Genomic DNA, 23450 nt, shown 5'->3' with positions numbered 1-23450 from the left:
CTGTTTGTGACTGTGAGAACGACTACTCCTGAGACAGGAAGGTGCTGAAGCACCCCGTCATTAAGCAGACCTAAAGGGAGGGGCAAGGGATATAGTTCAGATGGTAGACTGATTGCTTTGTGTGCAGGAAGCCCTGGGTTCAATCCCCAGCACTGCATTCTCAGAGATGATAGTTCAGGTATGTAATCCCAGCACTTGGAAGATAGAAAGACAAAGTCATTCATGCCTATACAGTAAGTCTCAAGTCTGCCTGGGATACAGGGGACTTCTCAAAAAAAGAAGGGGATTTTTTACTTGCATCTATTCTCTGCTCATTTGGTATACTGGCCATCTTCCATTTGGTATTTGTGGCTTGGGAGAGAGGTACAACTGCATTATTCTCTTATCCTCTCTTAGGGAAAGCAGAGGATATATAATATAAAATTTCACATCAAAGTAGCCCAAGAGACCATGCTTCTTGCAAAACTGCCACAAGTTCTCACCGTCTTCCTACACGAACACAGCAAGTTGAAAGCACAGAACTGTCCAGGTTTGATCTTGACCATCTCTTTTATCTTGAATAGTGTCAGGAATTGAGGGAAAAGAGGCACTCAAAGCCACAGAGACTACCATAAACAGGTGACACCAAATCAAGGGGAACAGAAAAGTGGCTTAGGAGACCTCCTGAATAGCCACCAGCCAGGCTGACCTACCTACACTGAAAGGCAATATTACAGAGTGAAAAATGATCACTATTATCTACTTCTTGGTTCCAGGTATGTTTGTGGTGTTATAAGAATGGTCCCTCTCCAACCCCATGCTGACATTTCAGGACAGAGGGGAGGACCACGTCCCTAATCTTCTTTCCCACATCCCTAAACTTCAAGTTCCTTTAGAAAAGACATGAGTCATCTACCCATCTTATGACTTGCTCAGCTCCCCAGACAGCTATGTCTAGGGAACTTCGATGAAAGTTGGATGAAAGAGTAATGGATTACAGGCAGGTGGACAGTAGACTATACAGGTAAGTGGATGGACAGATGGAAGGCTAGGTGAGTGGATAGTTAAAAAAAAAGTAGTAGAAGTGGGTTGAATAAATGAATGGACAGATGGAAGGGTGACTGAATAGATAGAGGGTGGTGCATTCATGATGAACAGATAGGCAGATGGGTGAATGGATGGATGACTGCGTGGATGGGTGGACTGATAGATGTACAAATGAAAGGGTGGGTGTGGAAAAGTACACAGACAAATGGAAAGGTAGATGGTCTTACACAAATCCATTTCCCAGAATTTCATTATCACAAAACCCTTGAAGACTACCTGTTTTGTGACTCTGCCTATTTTCTGCATTCTTCCCCCTTGTGTGAGGTAATGCTCGGGAGGGTCTTCCACTATTTGCTTCTTCCCAAACTCACGCTGGAATAGACAAAGTAACAAGATTATGGGTATGGAAAGTCTTTGTCTGTAATGACAGACATCACTGCTGACCATGCAAGGCAGCTAGAACTGTATAAGATTGAGCTCTGTGTAGATTTGTCTACTAAGGATGGGGTCATGATATTATAAAGCATGATGGGTATATGTCAAGGAAGGCATAATGTGACATCAGTTTCCTGAAAAAAATGTGCCCTCCATTCTATAGTCCTCTGGCAACCAGATGTTACCCCTATCCTACACACAAGTGACTGCCTCTAAACACCAGAAGCTTCAGGCCACCTGGATAAAGGAGCCAGGACTGCCAGGAACCCTGGCACAACTTCCAAGGCTCCAGAAACTTCTCTACTTTGAAACCACAGGAACCACTTGTGAATTTTACAGATGGATCACCAAAGAGGTAGGAATGGGAGGGAAATAAACAGAGACGAAGTTTCAATTTCAATCTTTTTATTCAAAGCAGCTTCTCACAATGTATAAATACTGCATATTAGCACACATGAAAAATACAACTTCTAAGGCACCCAGAAATATGTTCATATACGTTACAGGACCATTCACAAAAAGTGGACGATTTGCTTCAGACAGTCAGCATTTGATAAATCAGAAGATTATTACCCTCAGTACTGCACCCGGTTTGGGGAAAATATTTACAGTGTGGAGAATGGGCCAGCTATACCTGCATATAACTCTATGAAGGACTCATACTTACAAATATCCAGAACTAAGGACTCTCCCATGAAAATCTGGCAAAAGAAAATTAGTAACCTAACCTGCAAAGGTATTCATGGGTTTTGGTGTGTACGCTACATCCATGATCAAACCCAAACACTCCTAGGGTGAGCTGGACATGTTTTTGGTAGCCTGCTTCATTATCAGAAGTTTGGTAATAAGCCTTACCAATAGAATAGCACTTCTTTAATATCAGTCATCTCTGGAATAGTTAAGAGGTCAATGGCATCATCATGAATGAGAATGGGGAATCCCCTGGTGCCCCCACCAGGGGATAATAGGAAAACTCTTGCTCTACCAAGCAGGAAGTAGAATGGCTTGATGAAGAACTGAAGAGATAGACATCTGGCAGTCAGTCACAGGATGTACCATGGCAGACCTAGCTGTAAAACTTCAGCTGGAGGCCCGTGTGCACATGAAGAGTCTACAGTGGCCAGACACCTGGAGGAATCCCTGACCTCTACTCTATGACAGGATAAATAAAAACTCAAGACTACACCACAGAAACATCCACCTGAGGTACTAACATTCCCATCTCAGAAACTCCTCCAGAGCCTTTTTCAATGAGCTATTCCACTTCTTCTCTGTGTGGCCAGTCAGGGGGAGCACAAGTTTGGGGGAACCAAGGGTTCCTCTGTGCCGCGAAGCTCACACATCTGGACCCAGATGTGCTTACAGCTTATGAAACTCATGCTTGGTTGGAATAATGGAATCTTTGGTCCTTGGTTTTATGAAAGGCAATTATTTTTACAATCTTGTTAATGTAGACATTAGAAAATAAGTTCAAGCTGGGACTAATGGCACAATGGCAAATTAAATACTAGATGGAAAACTCTACACCCTCTGAACTTCCCAGAGCCAACAAGCTCCAGCATCAGACTAGATGATGAGACAAAGAGGTGAGAGGCAAACCCAGAGATGTAAGGTTGAGGCAGAACTCTCCCCATCAGGTCTTCTGATTGACACATGCACACATGCCAATCTTAATCCTAATGGCTGATAAGGTGACTTTGAATACTTCCTAGAGATGGACCACATGCTTAACCACACAGCCCTCAACTCAAGATCATATTTCAAGGGTTTCTAAGGAGAATCAGCTGATGATGCCTGGAGTACCACCTACCAAAAGAAACTGTAATTTGATTTTTGAGAATTAACTCTATTAGATTCCAACATATACCAGACCCACTGGTGGATAAAAATCTATGGATTTTGTGCCACTGAAACAGCCATGGATAGACCAGCTTGCTTGCTGCTCAAGCCCTGAAACTACAGTGCCTCCACCCTGCTGAACTCCAGTCTAGTATGGCTTGACACGCAGTTCCTCACAGAAACACCAAGAACACGCGGTGATGTCAATGATGGAACAAAAACTGACTCCAGATTGTCTACACAGTAAGACTCTTATGTAAACTTTGTTAACAGTTTTCAGAGAGTGCAGACTTTAGCTACTCTGGACATTTTCAGGTCACCCACAAGGAACCCACAGCCAGGGTCAGGAGCAAGAGATGCCATTTGTTGAGAACAAATGATGAATCAGCAGCCCTCCCTGTCACCGTCCCTAAACCATCTGACTAGAATGAAAGTGGCTCAGAAAACCTGTCCTTGGCCCAGTCTTATGGCCAAAGACATTCACCAAGAACTCCACCTAGTCCCTGCCGCCATCCATGCCACCTCTCTCTTCAGATTAGCCATGAACTACTTACAGACTGCATTGAGCCCGCCAACATGGCTTACATGGAGGAAACAACCCGTATTACCCTTTTAATTTTTTTTTTTTTTGCAACAAGCTTAAGGCTCTGTTCACAACTCCATCAACTGCTACACAGTGAGAATTTATGGGGGGAGGGGAGGGAATCTTGAACTACACATGTAGTTTTGAAGGTAAGAAGAATTATTGAACCTAATGGTAAGGCTTATTCACAAATTCAATGCATTTTCAAATTAGATTTCAAACACAATGACTTCTAAAAAAAGAAAAAATTGACTTGATTTCTTAATAATGTAAGACTATTTGATTTAAAAAAACAAATCAGAAAACAAAGACAAAACATTGGCACCAAACAAGTATGAGATCTTTTTCTGAAGAAAGGAGTGATATTAATGGAAAAGATTGCCTACAACGCATGTCCTAAGTTACCACAGAAATATAAAAGTTTATATTCTGAAAATATATTTACTGTATTAAAGTCTATAAGCATTTCAACCAAAACCTGCAGAAAGAACTATGTGACACTTATTAGCTACAGCAACAAAACACACACATGCAAGACAACCCCCCCAAAGATGTATCTACAAAACCAAAGTGTAAATTTGCAAGAGTTTACAAAACCATTTACAGAGAATAAAATAAAATACTTAAGAAATCTCATTTGGAGTCTTAAATACTGTGTATATTAGTGAGGGCATCTTGACTCATCTATACAACAGATCTAAGTATCTTAACACAGAAACACAGGAAAGAAACAATTCTCCCTTCTAAATGTTCCCATAGGAAGATTTGCAGATGTTTCTATTTTTCTATTTAAAAAAATCTTCTACAGAAACTAGATTGAAAAAGTGTGTGGATGGGACTAAATTCCAAATTTAAAAAAAAATTACAAACTTTTTAAGAGGTTTTGAAAGCAGCAGTTAGTAGTGAAAGATACGATTAAGCATTCGGCCAAGGCTATTTGTAAAAGAGAAATTCAGAGATATAATTGCATTGTCCAAAGTCTACTGTGATTATTTTTCCATCCTCAGATTTAACTTCACACAGGGAAATCTTTTCATGCTTCTGAGAGGACATTTCCCAGTTTGATCTATGCCAGAGAATAAGATTTTAAAGTCGTTTCTGTACTTCTTTCTCACGGTTACTTCACTCTCAGCAAACATGGCCTCTTCCCCTCTGACTTTATTTCTACACACTAAAGGATCACCTGAATAGATGAACATCAACATTAAGGGGTGGCTTCCCGGTGCTGAGGTGGGTCTGGTCATCCTAACCATGATTCTTCAAAAGTCCCTGGGATGGAAGCAGTTAATCCCAGCAGTGCTGTACAGCAGTTGCTGGGAGTTGCTACCACCAAGGTTGTGGCACACAGAAGAGAGTCCCAAATGGTTTGCTAAAGGGGACCTTTACTCAGAAGAAGCAGCCTCTATTTCTCACTCATAGCTGACCTTCCAAGTTCGAAAGGAACTCTAAATTGGGCCCGCAAAAACCATCTACAATTCCTCAAAGACTTACTTGGGCCCTAGGAAAGGATGCCATGGAACAGAAACAAGGAAGGTAAATGGACAAGCAGAAGGACCTTAGGAGAGGAGAGAGGACACTAGGGCACAAAATAGAAGATGGAAGCCAGCACCCTACCTCAATAAAGCTTTTAGGGCAATCTGGACACAACCACTGTACTGGTATTTGCCATCCCAGCTTGATATGCTATAGGTCATCTGGATTTCAACTACACACTACCCACACAGCTACCCTGAAAATGCATCTCCAGTGGTCTAGCCAGACCAGCAGATTGACTGCTAAATGACTTGTGCCCAGGCAGCAGAACTACCTTTCTGAAAGGACTTTATTCAAACAGACAAAACACAGTCTTTCAAAACTAGTAATGTGAATTCCACCTTGGAAATAGTCAGTGTCTACCTCGGTCATCTTAAGTCCTTGATATGTTTAGAGGTTTGGTGCTCATCAAATGCCCAAAGCTATAAAGCATATCTGGTTGTAACAACAGGAATCAAAGATGAATGCTGATAACAGGAATTTCTAAACAACCCCTTCCATTTCCAGAAAAAAAAAAAAAAAATCCTGACTGCTTGCTTCCCTATGGACAAAACAGGCTTGATCAGAAGCCAGTCAGAAAGCATGGGTTTGGGGTGGAGGTGGTTTTCTACAGAGGCGGCAGCAATAGTAATGAGTCTTTGAGACATGTATAAGAACAAAGGCTGTCTTATGATTTGGGGGTGGGGTGGGGAGGAGAATTCAGTATATTTTCAAATTAGATTTGAATTTAATATGGAACTCATTCAATGGAGAAGAGACAACAACAGGCATCTGGTCAGAATCAGGTATTTTCCCATATTAACTCTCTACACCCCAGTCCACAGCTCCTACAGTGTTGTATAGGGACACCAGGGATCTACAGGTTTCAATTCCATTTTCCTGTGATTGAACAAAGGCAATGTTGGCTGTAGCTTCAGGGTCCTCATGGCCAAGATGGCACAGGGTGGTGGAGAATGCAAGATTCCCCTCCCCCTTCTGAACTCTAAGGCTTTTCTATAGAGCAAAGCATGCTCATCCGAAGGCCTACAAGGCCAACTACACATGGGAGCCACTGCTTGGAGAGACGGTTCACCAGTCCTCATGCAAACATCCAGCTTCCTGTGTCATTCAAAGGGCAGGGCCATGCATTCCTTCTACTTGTGACTAGGGTAGCTATTCCCATTCAAGAGCAGGCAAAGAACCAACTCTACCCTTTGGCACCCCACCTTCCCTCTACAAGCTATGCCAACTCTATGCTGCACCCCACTGTCTGCAAGGAAAGGCTGAGAAAGGCTGGAAACTCAGAGGGAAATGAAGAGAAAACATAGTAGTCAAGGTTGAAACATATCTAGAAAGAGCCAGGCACCCTGCCAGTCTAATTTTCTCTGGGCACATGATCTCATATAGGTTTGAGGCTCCAATCACAATTAGTTCCTTCTATTTCCTGTCTCTTCATCAACTCAAACCCAAACTCTCCCCAGTGCAGATCCAAGGACTTTATTTGGATGGCACACAGCTACTGAAGGCCTCTGGTAGCCCAGTGCCATTGAGGCAAAAAGAACTCAATGCTGGATATTGCTCCCTTGTGTTTTCCCAGTTATAAAAAAAAAAAAAAATGATTCACAATTCAGGCTTCTTCAGCAAAACCGTTTGGACCCTACAGAAACTCCTGAGACTGGGTTTTCTTCCTCCACACCCCAGAAGACCCACCAAGACATTACTATCCATGTAGAAAGAAAGCTCCAAGTCCACTCATCTATCCCAGAGCAAACAAAAAGTCTTACTCTAGACAATATATCATCCTAAAGTAGGGATGACCCCTACCCTTTCTGAACATCACACATTTAGAAAGTGGGTCCTGCTTTGAGACCACCTGGGCTGACAAGAGTCCTCAATTCTTCTTAGGGACAGTGAGTGAAAGAGAAAGTGCCACCATGACTTGTCCTAAAAACAAGATCAGAGAACTGGCATTATGTCATAAGAGGAGCATGCAGAGGGTCTGACACAGGCTTGTTCCTTTAAAATCCACAAAAAAAAAAGTCTTTCCATTCTCGTGTCGGACCTTTCCACAGGGCTCATTGCAAGAGTGCACCAAACGGCATGAACCTTGAATAGTATTTGGTCCAGGGTAGTATGAAAATAAGATCTGTGTGAACAATAGACTTCATAATATATAAACAAAAATAAATAAATAAAATAAATCCAAATAAAGAAAAAATTTCCTAGTAATTCATGTTTTTGCAAAACTAGCTTTACATATAATACACATAAATTATCAGAATTTCCACTTACGTTGTTTTAAAAATATATATTTAACAAAACATTTCTAAATGTACAACATCTGGGTTTGTAAATCAGTCAGCTGGGTTTTAAGACCAAGCCCTAAGAGTCACACCGAGTTGTACTGGAGAAGAGCCTGAAGCCGGGCCTATAGGCCTACGTAGTCACGTGCTCATTGGTCTGTGGGTTCCCTAAGATGATTGTTCCCTGGTCCCAGGTCACTTAACCAGAGAACCATGATGGCCTCATCTCCAAGTTGGAGGCACTGTGTAGACACAGCCTGAGTTGGGAGGATGGGGGAGGTTGGTCTTCCCCTTCTGGACCATGGTGGTGGAGCATTTCAGCTAGTGGGGAAGGGCCAGCAGTACTCGGCAGAGCCTTAGGAAGATGCTTTCCTGGAAGGCTCCGTGGCTGGCTGGGACAGGGACACAGGGAGGCCAAGGGTGCTGCACTTCCCCCCGTCACACAAAATCAAACCAATGAGGAACAACCAAGGACACAAGGAATGGACACAACCCTAGGCGTAAAGACACACCCCGACAAACTCCTGGCTAGAATGGACCCTGGGCTCCGATGGTAGAAATACAGGGCCTAGCTGAAAGTCAGGTACCCTCGAGCGGTGAGGCGAGCGAACTGGGGCCCTTCAGACTTCATAGATCTTGTCCTGCAGGTAGCTGAACAGGGAATCCAGGCCTTTAGATGAGCTCCAGAGCTGCTTCAGCATGAGGCATTCCTTCTCATTCACATCTTCCAGCACGGACTTCAGGAAGCTTCGCACCAGACATTTGGACTCCTCCAAAACCTGGGAGGAGACACATGTCCGATTAGCCACTCAGTGGAAGAGGACCATCTCTGTGGCCCTGCAGTGTCCCCAGCCAAGGGGTGAGGGATTAATCTTGAGCCTGGGTCATCAGGGTCTGTTTATTGGCACTGTCCTGAGTGGCCTCCAGGTGGTCAAGGTGTTGAGCCCGATAACCATGAGATGACTTGGGGAGAGGGGGAGAGAGGTAGGTTCTCAGGAGCCTTGCCTTTTATCCAAAGGTGGCATATAATCAGTTCCGTGTGTGTGTGTGTGTGTGTGTGTGAGTGTGAAGGCCTAAGATTAACATCTTCCTCAACTGCTCTTCATTTATTTTTATGGTACAGGGTCTCTCCCTGAATCTAGTGCTTACAGCCTGGGGAGACTGGCTAGCTGGTGAGATCATGGATCTGCCTGCCTTTGCCTTCCCAGCACTGGTGCACTTGTATATATCACGCACACGTGGCTTCGGAAATATCAATCCCAGGTCTCCATGCTTGCACAAGCATGCCCTTTATCCAAGGAGCTGTGTCCGCCACAGTCTCTTGGTGCTATTTGTCTATGGGTTTCATGACAGAGTTTGCAAAACATTCTTTTGACCCCACCCCATGCCATGAATAGAGTCACTGAAAACGAATGCCCAACCCAAGAGTCACAAGGAACAGAGAATGAGGTGACGAGCTGAGTGAATAAATAATGGTTGTCGGAGTATCTACAGGATGCTCCCTACAGCATCCTAGGCCCCTTTCAACAGCAGTAACAACCGTAGTAATGATGGTAGTACAGGCTAACAAGAACTGCAGCAGTCATCACCCTGAGAATGGTTGCAACCTATATATAATACTCACAGCAGCGAGTAATAATCGCATAAATTGTAGAAACAAATAATATTGCATCATACTAATGATTTTCAGCAAGCGCAATAATAGTTATGGTAACGAGCAATAATAAACTTAGTAATCAACAGAATACCAACATAGTACCAACCAGCAATGATGTAGAAAGATGGCAACGAGAAGTGATGATGTCATCAAACACTAGAACTAGAGTAAGGTATTACTGAACAATAATAACTGTATTCGTAACTGTGCCATGAATAGGCTCCATGGAAGTATTTTTCCTGACCTCTTTCACTTCTCTTAATTGCAGGTAGTTCGCACCTTTACCCCCATTGTAGATGAGGACCTCGAGAAGGTAACATGGCCCGGGATCGTTCAACAGTGGTACAACAGGGAACTTCAATCTGGCTGATGCCCAGACCACACGCTGCCTCCACAGGGTCAAGCCCCAGACTCTCATTGTCCTGAGCACTTTGAAATAGACAAGAGCAAGGGCCAGACGCCCAGGCGCCAGCTGTCTAGATGGACCTTACACTCCAGCAAGGACGGAGGCTGCCAGGTGGTAAGAGGAGAGTGAAGGCCCTGAGCACCTCACATCCTGGAGTCTTTCTCTCCTAACGGCACCACCTCCAGAGGCTGCAGCCTTCCCTCTGATGGAGAGTCACCTGAAGTTCCTGGCTCCACAGTGCTGGTGCAGAGGTTTCTCCTTCATGGGCATCTCCTATGAACTGGTCCCCTTAATTGTCCTTTCAACGGCTGCTTCACCTAGGTGCCTTCCCTTTGCCCAGAGTGCAGCCCACACTCTAGCTCAGGCTTCTTCTGACTTCCTCTGGGAAAACTGGCCATAGTCACTGTTTAGATGGATATGGCCTTCCAGACTGCCCGCCTCCTGCCTCCCCTGGCCTTGCTGTTGTTCTGCCTGAGCTGCCCCCTGCACCTCCGCCTTTCTCTCTCTGTGAAGGTGATCCTTAGGTAGTTAAGCCTGTTTACTTGGGAGCACATGGTTTCCTGGAAAGATTTTCAGAGCTGAAACAGGTCTCAGGGAAAGGAGGCTGAGTAATTAACCCCAGTCACCAGTTAAAAGAAAATCCACAAAAAAAAAAAAAAAAAAAAAATCGGAAAGGCACACGGTCCTTATTAGGTGCACAGGTGTCCACCAATAGGGAAACCATCATTACCATCATGAGCAGCACCCAGTAGGTATACAGTAAATGGCTGATGGGATGAGGCTGGGCAAATGCCTATGTCAATAGAATCTGGACATCTAGGAGGGATGCGTGCTGGGGGAGAAGGCAGATGATATCAAGGGTGTGGCCCACACACCCAGCCCAGCACTCCTGAGGATGAGAGCTTAGGACCTTATCCTCCACTGTTTGTGTCTCACTCTGGAACTGGTCCTGAGACTCCATGTTTTAGCCTTTCTTCCCTCTCCCATGGGAGAGTCCCCTTCTTGTGCTCAGGGTCTCTGTCATGAGATTCAAAAAATCAACATTTAATTAAACCCGGGCACATTGGTAAAAGTGTGGCTCATATCTTCTTTACTGCATCTCTGGAGTCCAAATGGGACATTTAGCTGTGTCTAGTACTAGGCAGGATAGAAGAAATAAGACACAGTGACAGTGTGCTCCATTCCCTCACCCTGGGCTGGTCCCATCCCTTGACCTGTACTGCCCTGGGTTTTCCCTTTCTCTAGAGGCTGTAGCTTTGCTGATACGGTGGATGCTGGGGGCTTTCTCTTAACATCATGTTTGCTTCTGTATAAGTCTCTCCCATGAGCCTCTTCCAATTGGTCATGGATGAGAATAGACAAAATCCTGGGCCTCTTCCTCTAACTTAGGCTTTCTATACCAAGAGGCAGTAAAGCTCTGCAGGTCCCCTTTGGGACTGCTGGGATAGCTCAGGTGTCACACAGGCATGAGGATCTGCGTTCGACCCCCCCCCCCCCGAATCCATGTAAAATGCTGGGTGTAGTGATACACAGTTTCAGTTCTGGCACTGGGGTTGTGGAGACAAAAGGATTCCCAGGGCTCACTGGCCAGCCAGTCCAGCCAAATTGGCAAGCTTCAGGTTTTGTGAGAGATCTTGTCTCGACAAAATAAGGTGGGGATAACAAAGGAAGAAGTTCCCAGTTGGCCTCAGGACTCCACTAGCATGTACACACACACACACACACACACACACACACACACACACACACGACAACATAGAGACTCACCACAGCACTGCAAGACGCCATCTCCTTCACCCGCAGCATGACCTCCTGGCTGAATGTTGTGGGCCAGAAGACCTGGGACACGAGGCCCCGGCTGCATGCCTCTTGGGCAGTGAGTTTCCGCCCACAGAACAGCATTTCATTGGCCTGAAAGAGCAAAGGTGGGAGAGGGCTGAGGGCACAGAGTTCCATCCATATCCTCTGGGGATCCCTGGACACTGAGCATGAGTGTCTCTGCTCTCTGAGGCAGGATTCACGACCTTAGGTCAGATACGCTGTGTGGACCACATACGAACATCTGTCACAGGCTTCATTAAATTGTCAAAAGAAACCAATGGGTTTACAGATGCTCTATGAATCCAACAGTACTCCCCTCCAGAGGCTGACCCTTCGGTGGGTATGCACAGCCTCTGAGGTTCATTTCAGTGCTGGTAGCCTGGCCCCTCAAAGGTTGGTCCAGGAAGGAGGAAATGATCTATCTATACCTTAGCACTTTCCAACTAAGATGTGACACAAGTTCTTCCTCTCGGAAGCGAAATTAATTTATGAGGAAAGAAGGGAGGTGCAGAAGATAGAAAAAGGGAGAGTAAAAACTTATCAGGAGAACCATTAAGTTAAAAACAGCTGCATCATTAGCAACCCAAACCTCCAAGTGCTTGAGGATCAGTCCCTTGCTTGATTCTTTGGTGGAAGAGGTGAATCTTTAGGACATAGGGACTTTGACAGATGATTTAGATCACTGAAGGCAGGGAGTACACTTACAGGAGACTGTGGTACCCTCATGTGTCTTTCTCTCCCTCTCCCTTGCCCGGACAGAACAAAGAAAATAGCACAGAACTCAGCTGAGAATACATATCTGTCCACACAGTTTTAGAGTCACAGACTGAAGAAGGGAAGGCAGAGACGATACCAGACAGTTTAAGCATTTCTATAGCCACAAAAAAAAAAAAATAAAATAAAATGGGGAGGAGCTGATGTGAGTGGGAGCACACAGCTCATGTCAAAGGAAAACTGTTCATCTCCCAGCCCTGTGCCATGACCAGTGAGGCTGAGACATCCTACGGTGCTGGAGTCCGCATGGCGTCTAGGTCCCAGCTGTTGGTCTGCTCCATACAGGAAGTGGTGCCTAAATCAGGACAGGAGTAGAAATAGGACCTCACTGGGAAGAGAATGGCCATCTTCCCTGCTCTCAGAGGAAGCTGCAGAAAGTGGCGTCTCTCTGTGAATGTAGTACACACTTGCCTGCACCTACACGGGGGCAGATGTGAGGCACGTGGGCTCTCTGAATACAGGGGAGTCTCCCAGGCATTTCCAACACTTCTTCCACTGTTCTCTTTAGAGAGAAACACGGGTGTCATCCATAAGCCAAAGAAAGGGACTTCTCAGGCAGCTGGTGAGGCCAGGGATCCACCAGTATAGACCACTAAGAACAAAATGACATGTGCTAGAGCTAAGAAAATATCAGCATAAAGTCTAGCCCTGATTCAGACTCTGGGAAGTCCCTTAACCTCATGGCCATCTCCTCCACCCCAGAGGCATTTGACAGCCTGTGGCTCTAGGCTCCCAGGTGAGGCCGGATTAATGGAGATGGTGCTGGAACGGCACCTGCTATGCAGTGCGGGGGTGATGAAGGAACACCATTTTTGTTACTGCTGGTGGGATCAATTTTGAAAGGAGCAAGGAAGGACAGCAATGAAGCAGAAGGGATGCGGCTACTGAACTTCTCATTGTGATGACCAAGGCAGGCTGGGACACCTCTCGACCTCCACCACTACGGAACTGACAGGAGATGAGACACGAAAAGAGAAAAATGGAAGAAATGGAGAAGTTGTAAAGCTCTCTCTGCAGGCTTTTGCCCACGGATTGCAGAGCACCCAGATGGAGGAGGCCATCAGAGTTTATTAGTGTGCAGGCTGCCTTGGGACAATCGGGCTTCCTTAAAGGTGGGTATTTATTAAGTGTCTTCTAGAAATACCCTAGAGTCTGTTCCAAAACTGAAACAGTTAGCAAGAGACCCAGGTGACAGGGCAGACGGGCACTGGCTGTGTACTCTCAGCTGTAGAGCTTTAGGGCTGTCCCTGTCACTCAGGCCATGCTGCCCTATCAGCGTGGGCTCTTCCCATGACCTACAGCACCTACAGTAGGGGGCCTCCTGCAGGCACTAAGCAGGCCTCCACTACACTGACGTCTCAGCACCCTCCCTGATGGGCACAGCCCATGGTTCTAGTCAGCGTGGCCTCCTATGCTACCTCCTTCCACCACCTTTGCAGTGAAGCATGAGGATCCAAAGCCTAGGATAGCGGTTCTCAACCTTCAGGTTGCAACCCCTTTGGGGGTCAAATGACCCTTGCATAGGGATCACATGTTAGATATTTACAGTGGGATTCATAACACTAGCAACATTACTGTTATGAAGTACCAACAGACAATAGTTTTGAGATTGGGGATCTCCACAGAACCGTATTAAAGGGATGCAATATAAAATAAGGTTGAGAAGCCAGGTGATGTAGCACAGGCCTGTGATCCCAGCACTCAGGGAGGTGAAGGAAGGCAGATCTCTGTGAGTTCAAGGCCAGCCTGGTCTACAAAGCAAGTCTAGGACAGCCAAGGATACCCTGTCTCAAAAGAAAAAAATAAAAACAAACAAACAAACAAAAAAAAAACAAGCCAACAAAATAAGATGGAGAGCTATTGCCCTAGGACAACCACTGCACCACATGGATTTGTTTATTTCATTTTGTGTGTGTGCACGTGTGCACATGCATGTCTGGAGGTCGGAGACATAACCTCAGGTGTCATTCTGTCGGTGCCAGCCACCTTCTTTTCTGAGATGGGTGTCTCACACTGGCTTAGAACTTACCAAGTAGACTAGGCTGGCCTGACCAGCACACCCCAGGGATCTACCTGTGTCTTCTGTCTCCCTCGTGCTGAGATTACCAGCACATCTGCCCCTACACCAAAATATTTTTTATGTGGGTTCTGGGAACTGGACTCAGGTCTTAAGCTTACGGGGCAAGCCCTTGAGGCCAACTCAGCAACTCCCTCAGCCTATTGCACGGCTGATAACTTCCTTTCCTACCGTAGTGTTGGTCCGCCACATGTGTTTGACTAGTAAAGCACCCTCCTCCTCATGGAGGAGTTGGGAGTGTGGTCCCAACACACAGTGGCTGCCTGCTTTCTATGTCCCATTGTCACCACAATGTGTCTGTCCTGCCTAGACTTGTCCTGCCATAACCATGGTGGAGGTCTGAGAATTGTGGCTGTTGGTCACAGCACTCAGTTCTCCCAAAGACACAGCTTTACCAGAGAGCAGTGAGGAATGAAGGGGACACTGTGCTCATAGGTAAGTAATAAGTAGCCATCATCACTACCATCTTAGCTCAGTTCCTCTCCTCAGACATCAAGAGCTTGAAGACCCATTGGTATGGCTTCAGGCACAACAATCCTGGGACAGCAGAGGATGCCAGTGTAGATTCATCAGGTCTAATCGATACCTGGGTTTCACTAATAGGACACTGCCATATTTTGACCTCATTAAAAGGGTCCTGAAGAGACCAGGCACATGCATCTTAGATTGAGAAATTACGTAGGAAACAGGAGGCTTACCAGCGCCACACCCAGGATCTGGGGGAAGGTGTAGGAGGAACAGCCAGCAGGTGTGAGGCGGATAGTAGCGTATGGTGTCTGAAACCAGGCCTTCTCACTGGCCCACACGATGTCACAGAGGGGCAGAATGGAGGCTCCCAGGCCCAAAGCTGGCCCGTTAATGGCTACCACGATGGGCTTCTTAAACTGGATAAAGGCCTTCACAAAGTCTCTGGAGAAAGAGAAGACCCTTTTTAGGACACTTGCTCAACTATGTTCATAGAAGCTTTATTCATAGTAGCCAGAATCTGGAAGCAACCTAGATGTCCCTAAACCAAAGAATGGATAAAGAAAATGTGGTACATATACACAATAGAATACTACTCAGCTATTAAAAGCAAAGACATCATGCAATCTGCAGGCAAATGGATGGAACTAGGAAAGATCATCATGAGTGAAGGAACCCAGAAATACATGTATGATATGTACTCACTTCTCAGTGGATAGTAGCCATAAAGCACAGGATAACCATGGTACAATTCACAGACCCAAAGAAGCTAAGTAAAAAGGAGGATCCAAGGGAGGATGCTTAAACTACACTAAGAAGGGAAAATAAAACAGGCGTTGGTGGTGAATAGATGGAGGGAACTGGGTAGGGAAGGGACGGGAAGGAAAACAGGGGAGGGGATTAGGAGTAGGAAGAGAGGGCCTGGTGAAAGAATGAAAATCAGAGCTAGGGCAATCTCTGGAACTTGCCAGAGACCTGGAATAATCTCTGGCAAGCCCCAGGAAGTATTTGGGGGCCACCCTAGCTGAGACTCCCAGCAATGGGGGATATAGGGCCTGAAGTGGCCACCTCCTGTAGCCATGCAGGACTTCCAGTAGAAGGACAAAGACACCAATCCACTCACAAAACCTTCAACCTAAATTTGTCCTGCCTACAAGTTGTGCAGGGACAAAGATAGCACAAAGACTGAGGAAATGGCCAACCAAAGAGTGGCCCTATGTGAGAGCCATCCCATGGGAGAGAACCAATCCCTGACATTATTAATGTTATTCTGCTACGCTTATAGACAGGAGCCCAGCACAATTTCTCTGAAAGGCTTCACCCGGCAGGTGATGGAAACAGATGCAGAGACTCACAGCCAAACATTAGACAGAGCCTGGGCAGTCATATGGAGGAGATGGGTGAACAATTGAGGGAGGTGAAGGGGTCAAGGACTCAAGAAGACCTACAAAGTCAAATAACCTGGGCCTATGGGGGCTCACAGAGCCTGAATCATCAAACAAAGAGCATACAGGGACTGGTCCTAGGCCATCTGCACATAGCAGATACACTACTGGGTCTTCATGTGGTCCCCCAAAAACTGGAGTGGGGACTTTCTCTGACTCTGAGGCCCATCTTTGGATCCTGGTCCCTAACTGGGCTGGCCTGTCTAGATGCACTTAGTCCTGAACCAATTTAATGTGCCAGGGAGGGTTGGTACATATGGAGGACCTCCCCATTCTCTGAGGAGAAGGAGAGAAGAGAATGGGGGAGGAGGGTCATAGGGGGTACTGGGAAGAGGAGGGAAGCTATGATCAGGACATAAAGAGAATAAATAGAAATTTTAAAACCTAGTGGCTTATATCTGCTGGCCTCCGGATAACCCTGATTCTCCCAGGTGCCACAGCACAAATCCTGGTTATCAGAAGCAGGAGGAGTCCAGCCAGAGGCCACATGCCCTACACATAGAACCATGGGACTGCCAGATGCTCACAGAGATGACTGAGGTGGTAATTCACCCTGTTAGCCTATTCAGCACCTGATATGGCAGCCTTGCTGTCAGTTCCCTTCACCCCACCTCTACTCTCAACAACCATGACCTCAACAGCAAATTCTATGGGCACCCAAGATACTAAAAAGTTGAAGCAGGAATGTCGCAGTTCTAAACAAGAGCTAAAAGGACAGTATCCTTCAGGAGCATCCCTCAAAGGTAATTCCATTTGAAGGGGAGAACAAATGATCTATCACCACTAACCAAGATGCAATGGCCAAGGAGGAATGACTTCACCATTCTTAGAGGAATTCTGTTTTGAAACTGACGGTCACTTTGAGTGATGCTGAAGGTAGAATTCAAGCTTTAGACGGTGTATGTGAGCAGGGCCTAGTTACACCTAAAATTTCTTCCAATCCTGGGATAGTTTAGATCCGAATTACCTTGAGGGATGCCAGAGTCAAGGTTGATTCCATGGTGCTTATGGGGAAAGAAGCAGTGCTTCCACTAGGAAGCTTCTGGACTCAAAGCTAGGGACTAAGGTGATATTTACTCTGCTTGATATTCTGAATCAAGATTAAAGTGTGTGTCTTCACTTATAAAGCAGAGCCCAGAAAAGACTTCTCTTTCCCTGCCCCTCCTTCCCTTTTCCTTTCCCTCCCTCCTTCTCCCTCTCTCCCTCTCTCACCTCTGTATATGTATGTGTGTAACATGAGTGCAGGTGCTTGTGGATACCACAAGAGGGCACCAGATCCTGTGGTGCTGGAGTGACAGATAGTCATGAGCTGCCTCACATGGGGCCTGGTAACTGAGCTCAGACCCTCTGGAAACCCTGAAAGTACTCCTTATTGCTGAACCATATCTCCAGCCCCTTAAAATGACTTCTTTTGTCTTTGAATGCCTTTTGCCTTTCCTCTATACAAGATCTACAAAATGCTAAAATTCATCTGGACATGGAGGAAAATTACAAGATGTCTAGTGAAGCTAGAATTCATCATTCTTAGATGGGAAACTGGGAACTACAAAGAAGTTACAAGAAAACACCCACCACTTCAGTCTGCCCCAGCTCACCTCTCTGGGTTTCTCGTCTGTCACTCCTGACCCTGCCCATTGTACATGTTCCCAGGCCTCCATCACGATTTGCAATTACCCTACAGAGAATCTGATTGCTTTTTTTTTTTTTTTAAATCCTTCTTCCCTTTTAGCCTCTAAGGGTATTCACAGACCTTCCTGGTACTGGCTAGTTTCACTCAGTGTTGAAGTTAGTACCCTATAACACAGCCATTGAAGAAATACACTGTCTCCCAGAAGGGACACAAAGAGTGCCTCTGTTCCCTCTTCCTCCTGATCTGCTAATAGACAACATTTCTCAGGCTTCATTGTAGCTCACTGTGGTCAAGTCACCAAGGGCTGGCCATGACTGCAGACCACATATACCCCTTCTAAGTGAGCACAGCCTTCCACCATGCAAATCTCTAAGTCTGGTCATCTAGGTGAACATGATAGTCAGGGAGGATGCCAGAAGAGCCACAGGATGGAAGGGTCTGGATTCTTAAGACACTATTTGGAGGACACCCATGAATGGATGATATATTTATTTATTTTTCTATGTGCAAGAAGTAAATCTCTGGTCCCAGTGAGCCATTATATATTAGAAGTTTATTTGTTATGTCAGCTAATGCTTAACTAATATACACAAGGAGCTGATTCAATACCTTCTGTTGACAATATTTCTCATTCTAGCACTTATCAAAAGACGTGAGTACAACAGTAATAAGTTGGAATCAGATTCTACTGCCAGAAAATTTGTTTTATGTTCTGCTAAAATGGGGAGACCTTAAGATCTAGGTAAGCCACTGGGAAGCACTCAGCTTTCACCCAAGATAGCATATCCCATTTCCTGAGACGATAGACTCGCTGTTGTCATTGTTAGCCCGGCTTCAAAGGGAAAACCCAGTACCACCACACTGTGATGACTGGTTTTGCAGTGGCCATCTCCTGAATTCCCCACCTCCCCTCACGGTTGGGGTTTAGGTTAGAACACTGGCTTATTCTTACTAACGCAATTTCAGTCTATTAAGGGTATGGAACTTTCATGGATAGTCCAAGAAAGCCAAGAGTTGGGTAATTTTTATCAGACACGCCATTTCTAAAAACTTGGTACAATTCTAAAATTAAGGATCTGAGACACTTTCAGACTCCTCAAGCCTCACCTTCCTCTAGGGCACTGGCATAGGTGAAGCCCTCCCGACACACTGCCCATATCTGTTAGATTCTCTCAGCTACAGAATAGTCTGTGACTATTAAAATAGGACATGGGTCTTAGGAAGGCATTGCTGATCTTCTCATACCTCACATGAAAACTATTCAGGAACCTAATATAATCCTCACCCCTTCCAGAGGCTTCCATTTCAGGACCCAGAGACTTTTTGCTCTGTGCAAGGGTAGGAGGGACCCTGAAGAAGGTGATGGTTTGAGGCATACACAGCCGTGGACTTCCACCAGCAGCTGCAGTTTCATTTCTCTGTTGTAAATGTGATATATGAGACCCTCCCATCCTTTTTTCTCTTACCTTAGGCATAAGATCTCTATCGCAGGGGCCCTGAGGATGCAGAAGCCAAACAGCAAACAGGATATTGCATTACAGACCCGAAGGCTCAGATATCTGATCGCACTGCAGTAGCAAGTCTGGGCTCACAGGATTGCTCTCTATATATTGTGCCCATGACCATGAGTCTGACTCTGGTCTTCTGCAGATCCCTCTGCTCAGCCCAAGCCCAGTGTTTGTAGCCTGGCCAGGCAAATAAGATACCTGACGTGGCATGGAACATCAAAAGAGCCTGATAGTTTCAAAGTCAAATCTCAACTCTGTCCCTCACTAACAGTCAGATCTTAGACAAGCTGTCTAGTCTGTAGAACCTCATTTTTCTCCCTCTATGAAATGGGAAGGCCAATGCTGGGTACCCAGAGAGCTAAATGATAATTAAACAAGAGTAGCACGTGCCTGGCATATGAGGAATAATGGGTCAGACTGCTAATATCAGGCTTCTGCTCTCATCTGTTTCATGGTGGTCTGTGGTCCATCCTTCGAGCTCAGAGGGAACTCAAGCAAAATGCTGTCACTGGGGATGTGTCTGTTTCACCTGTAGGAACTGCCATTTCCCTTGTGACCCTGGCACTCATTCCCTTTAGCCAGAGTCAGGACAGCCAGAGCTATGTCAGGCACTTTAGGGTCTGTGAGCACCATATACACATGGCAACCGTCATCTAAGGCCTCAGAGAAATCTCCAGAACTCTGTTCCACAGCCAGGCTCAGCTTAAGAACTTGCGGCTGGCAGGAACAACATCAAGGCAATAACTTGTGATTGTGATGTGTGTGTGTGTGTGTGTGTGTGTGTGTGTGTGTGTGTGTTTAAGCCAGAAACCAACCTTGGGTGTTAGTCCTTAGGATGCTGTTAACCTTGTTTTTTTGAAACAGGGTCTCACACTGACCTGGAATTCACCTAGTACACCAAGTAGGGTAGGATGGATGGCTAGAAAGTTCTAGGGATCTGTCTGTCTCTGCCCCACCCCCACACCAAGAACACATACATCTTCTCATCCCCCCTCTTCACACGTGTTCTGAGTGCATGGCAAGCACTTTGCCAACTGAGCTACCTCTCCAGCCCATAAAGGTAGCATTTTTTTCATCTACTCCAAGCACTTAATGTGTCCCACAAGTAGACCTCACGGGGTTGTACATGAATGCTTTCCATCCTAACAACCCCCCACTGAGGCTAGAACTGGAATGCTGATGACTCCCTCCCAGAAGATGAATCTACAGTCTTGGTGAGAGGATCTATGTGCCTAAGACTACACCACTAGCAACTGCAGAAGTAGGTGTGACCCTTCCTGGATACCATGCTGCATACACTATTGGTATATACAGCCCACGTGAGGTTGCCCATCCCCCAGGGTGGTCCTGAAAAAGGCTGATGAACTTCCCGAGCTCTCCCCCACATCTGCTATTCCCTTCACCAGACCTCTGCATGGACGAAGTGAAGCACCATTCCTATGTGATTGTGAGCGCTCTTTACAGGTAGAGATGAGGGTTTAGGAGTTACTGTTTAGACTAGGTACTCATGTAAGAAACCACAGCAAGGGACTTCGGTAGGTAACAGGGAGACTGGGGGTGGGTCTGCGTCCAACAGATAGCCCATCCCTGGTGGATTATGAATAAGGTACTTTCACAAGAAACTGTGTGCTCATGACTTTATTAATGCCCCCGAGGAGTCCACAGGAGCAGAGCTGGAACTCCTGGCATGAACTGAACACCCAACAGGGTGGTTTGCTCAGGTGCTTCTCTGGAAAGCCACAGAAGACTCTCTGAACAATGTACTGCTGCCAGGTCATGCATCTGAAAAGTGGGTTCCAAGGGAGCAGTCCAAAGTTGTGGGAGGGTGCTAGAAGAGTCCTCGAGGGGTGATGGGTGCGTCGAGGGCACTCATCTCTATATAGGGTATCATTAGGCCTCTGCCTGGCCCCCTTTGCTCTCTCACCCTTCTGACATCTTTATCTGTTCTCTGTTCTCTTCTGACCACCTCTCCTCTCATAGTTAACAGTTTTTTGTTTTGTTTTGTTTTCCTGGCTCTCATAGCCCACAATGCTCTCAGTCCACACAAGAAAGAAACCTCCTCTCTTGACCAAAGTTAGGTGTTCACTACCCTGGCCACATGAAGGAACCATGAGTGAGGTTGTGCCTACAAAAATGCTACTCCACTATGGAAGAGTTCTCAGGACGCACAGGAGCATCTGAGCTCGCAGTGATCCTTCTCCTCTCCGGTCTCTCCCTGCTGTCATGTTTGAGAATCAGTGAAGCAAAGGCTACACTTTCTCATGCCTAGGCCCTCCCCTTCCAGCCTATGAATCAGGAAGTTCTATTCCCTCCCTGGCATCTTGAAGAAGCCCCCCTGTTCTGCTCGGGAACCCCAGCCCACTGACACGGCCTGTGTCGGAGATCCACAGACTACATGTCTCCAGAGGTGGCCTGGATGCCTTTCAGCATCTTCTCTCATCCCCTCAACCCCACTTTGGGGTTCCTCATTTTACTCAGCATGGAAAGAAAGAAGCCAGATTCTATCCACTCTTCTGCTCCAGCACCTTCGTGGCTTATGTCTTCATCCCCATCTAACCCTAAAATCTAGTTTCTGACTTGGTCTTCATAACTCTAGAGAGTGTGGGCCATCACTCTTACAACCCCAACATGACAGGACGATGGGCAGAAAAGTTCTTGACCCTCAGTTTTGATAAATCTGAGCCATGCAGGGCCGGGTCAGAGAGATGCTCCTTTCATCTGAGAGGTCAGTCATGAAGAGCTGTAAGGATGGACTATGGGTTAGGGGTTCCCTGCTCAGGTTCCCTCCCATGGTGACTCAGCTACAAGTCCTTTATTCTAGTGACTTGACACTGACTCTACGCCACTCAGCCTAAGGCTGACCCAAAGCAATATCTTATGAGAAGCTATCAGAGACAACTCGTTCAATCCCTACCTGGCAGACATTACTAATCATCTGTCAGAAGAAATGACCCTAACGATGAAGGATGGAATGGACCTGGCCTGAGAAGAGAGCCCAGAAAGCTGGGGCATTCTGAGTATTAATGTCTTCCTTCAGAACTTAAGGCTTCAAGGACAGGGACCACAAACCATGCTTCAAAACAACAGAACTATTCCCTGTAGTTTCCTGGAGACAAGAAGTTCAAAGTCCAGGTGTGGGACCCCTCTGGGCCACCAAGGCAGGGACTGCCCAGGCCTCTCTTTACCTGTTGATGGTGCCAGCCTTCTTGGGTACTCTATGGCTAGCAGCTGCCTCACTCTGGTCTCTGTCTCTACATCACATCCCCTTTTCCCGTTTTCATGCCTAGCCCCATGCCATCACCTTCCTCAATCTCCAGGGCAGTTGTCATAACATTTGGACCCTATCCTAACTCAGGATCTCAGGACTCTGGACTCCATTACAGTAAGATTCTTCTCCCGGGTTAATTCGGCTTCATAGGTTGAGTAGGTCAGGAAATGCTGTAGCTTTTGGGGACAAGAAGTCCAAGTGCTCTGCCTGTGTGAAGGAGAAGCCTGCAGCACATCTTAAATGTTTTCCAGAGCTGGAAGTACCAAAAGCACCTCCACTGAGGTTAGTAAACAAGATGTGAGCTAGGTTTTCTAAGGTCACAGAGGGGCTCTTGGGTCCATGGGTGTGCTCTGGCGGCCCCATCAATAAAGAGGGAATCACTCTAGTGGCTTCACTGATCCTTTAACTCATGCAAGGTCAGCACTAAGAGGACGCAGCTGAGGTCAAGCAAAGCAGAAACTGCAGGTGAACAGCCAGGAGCTAGCTGCACCCTAGAAATGACATCAACACCTCAATTCCTTCTCAGAATGGGTCCAAGTTTCTTAGTTCCTTCCTAAGGGAGGATTCAGCATGAGGAAGCACACAGCATCCCTTGAGTAAGACTTCACTCAAGGTCAGACCTGGAGCACACACAAAGAAGCAGCCTCATCTCACCCCCTGCATCCTCCCACGACCCTAGGCTTATTCCTAGGGGAATAAGC

General features: G+C 46.2%; 1 protein-coding gene across 1 annotated transcript in view; it reads right to left on the bottom strand.

Annotated features, from left to right (window-relative positions):
- Positions 1 to 1849: 1849 nt before the first annotated feature.
- Positions 1850 to 23450, bottom strand: part of Cdyl2 (chromodomain Y like 2) — a 181626-nt gene continuing 160025 nt past the window's right edge. Inside the window, exons 5-7 of the mRNA XM_021638835.2 lie at positions 15132 to 15342; positions 11529 to 11672; positions 1850 to 8477 (exon numbers count right to left, since the gene is read on the bottom strand). Of these exons, the coding sequence (XP_021494510.1) occupies positions 8319 to 8477; positions 11529 to 11672; positions 15132 to 15342 (514 nt within the window). The 3' untranslated portion in view covers positions 1850 to 8318. The remainder of the gene's footprint in view (positions 8478 to 11528; positions 11673 to 15131; positions 15343 to 23450) is intronic.

This window comes from Meriones unguiculatus, chromosome 10, assembly GCF_030254825.1.
Source record: "Meriones unguiculatus strain TT.TT164.6M chromosome 10, Bangor_MerUng_6.1, whole genome shotgun sequence".
NCBI classification, from domain to species: Eukaryota; Metazoa; Chordata; class Mammalia; order Rodentia; family Muridae; genus Meriones; species Meriones unguiculatus.
The sequence above is the reverse complement of the archived record's forward strand: the minus strand, read 5'-3'. Positions and strand labels throughout refer to the sequence as shown.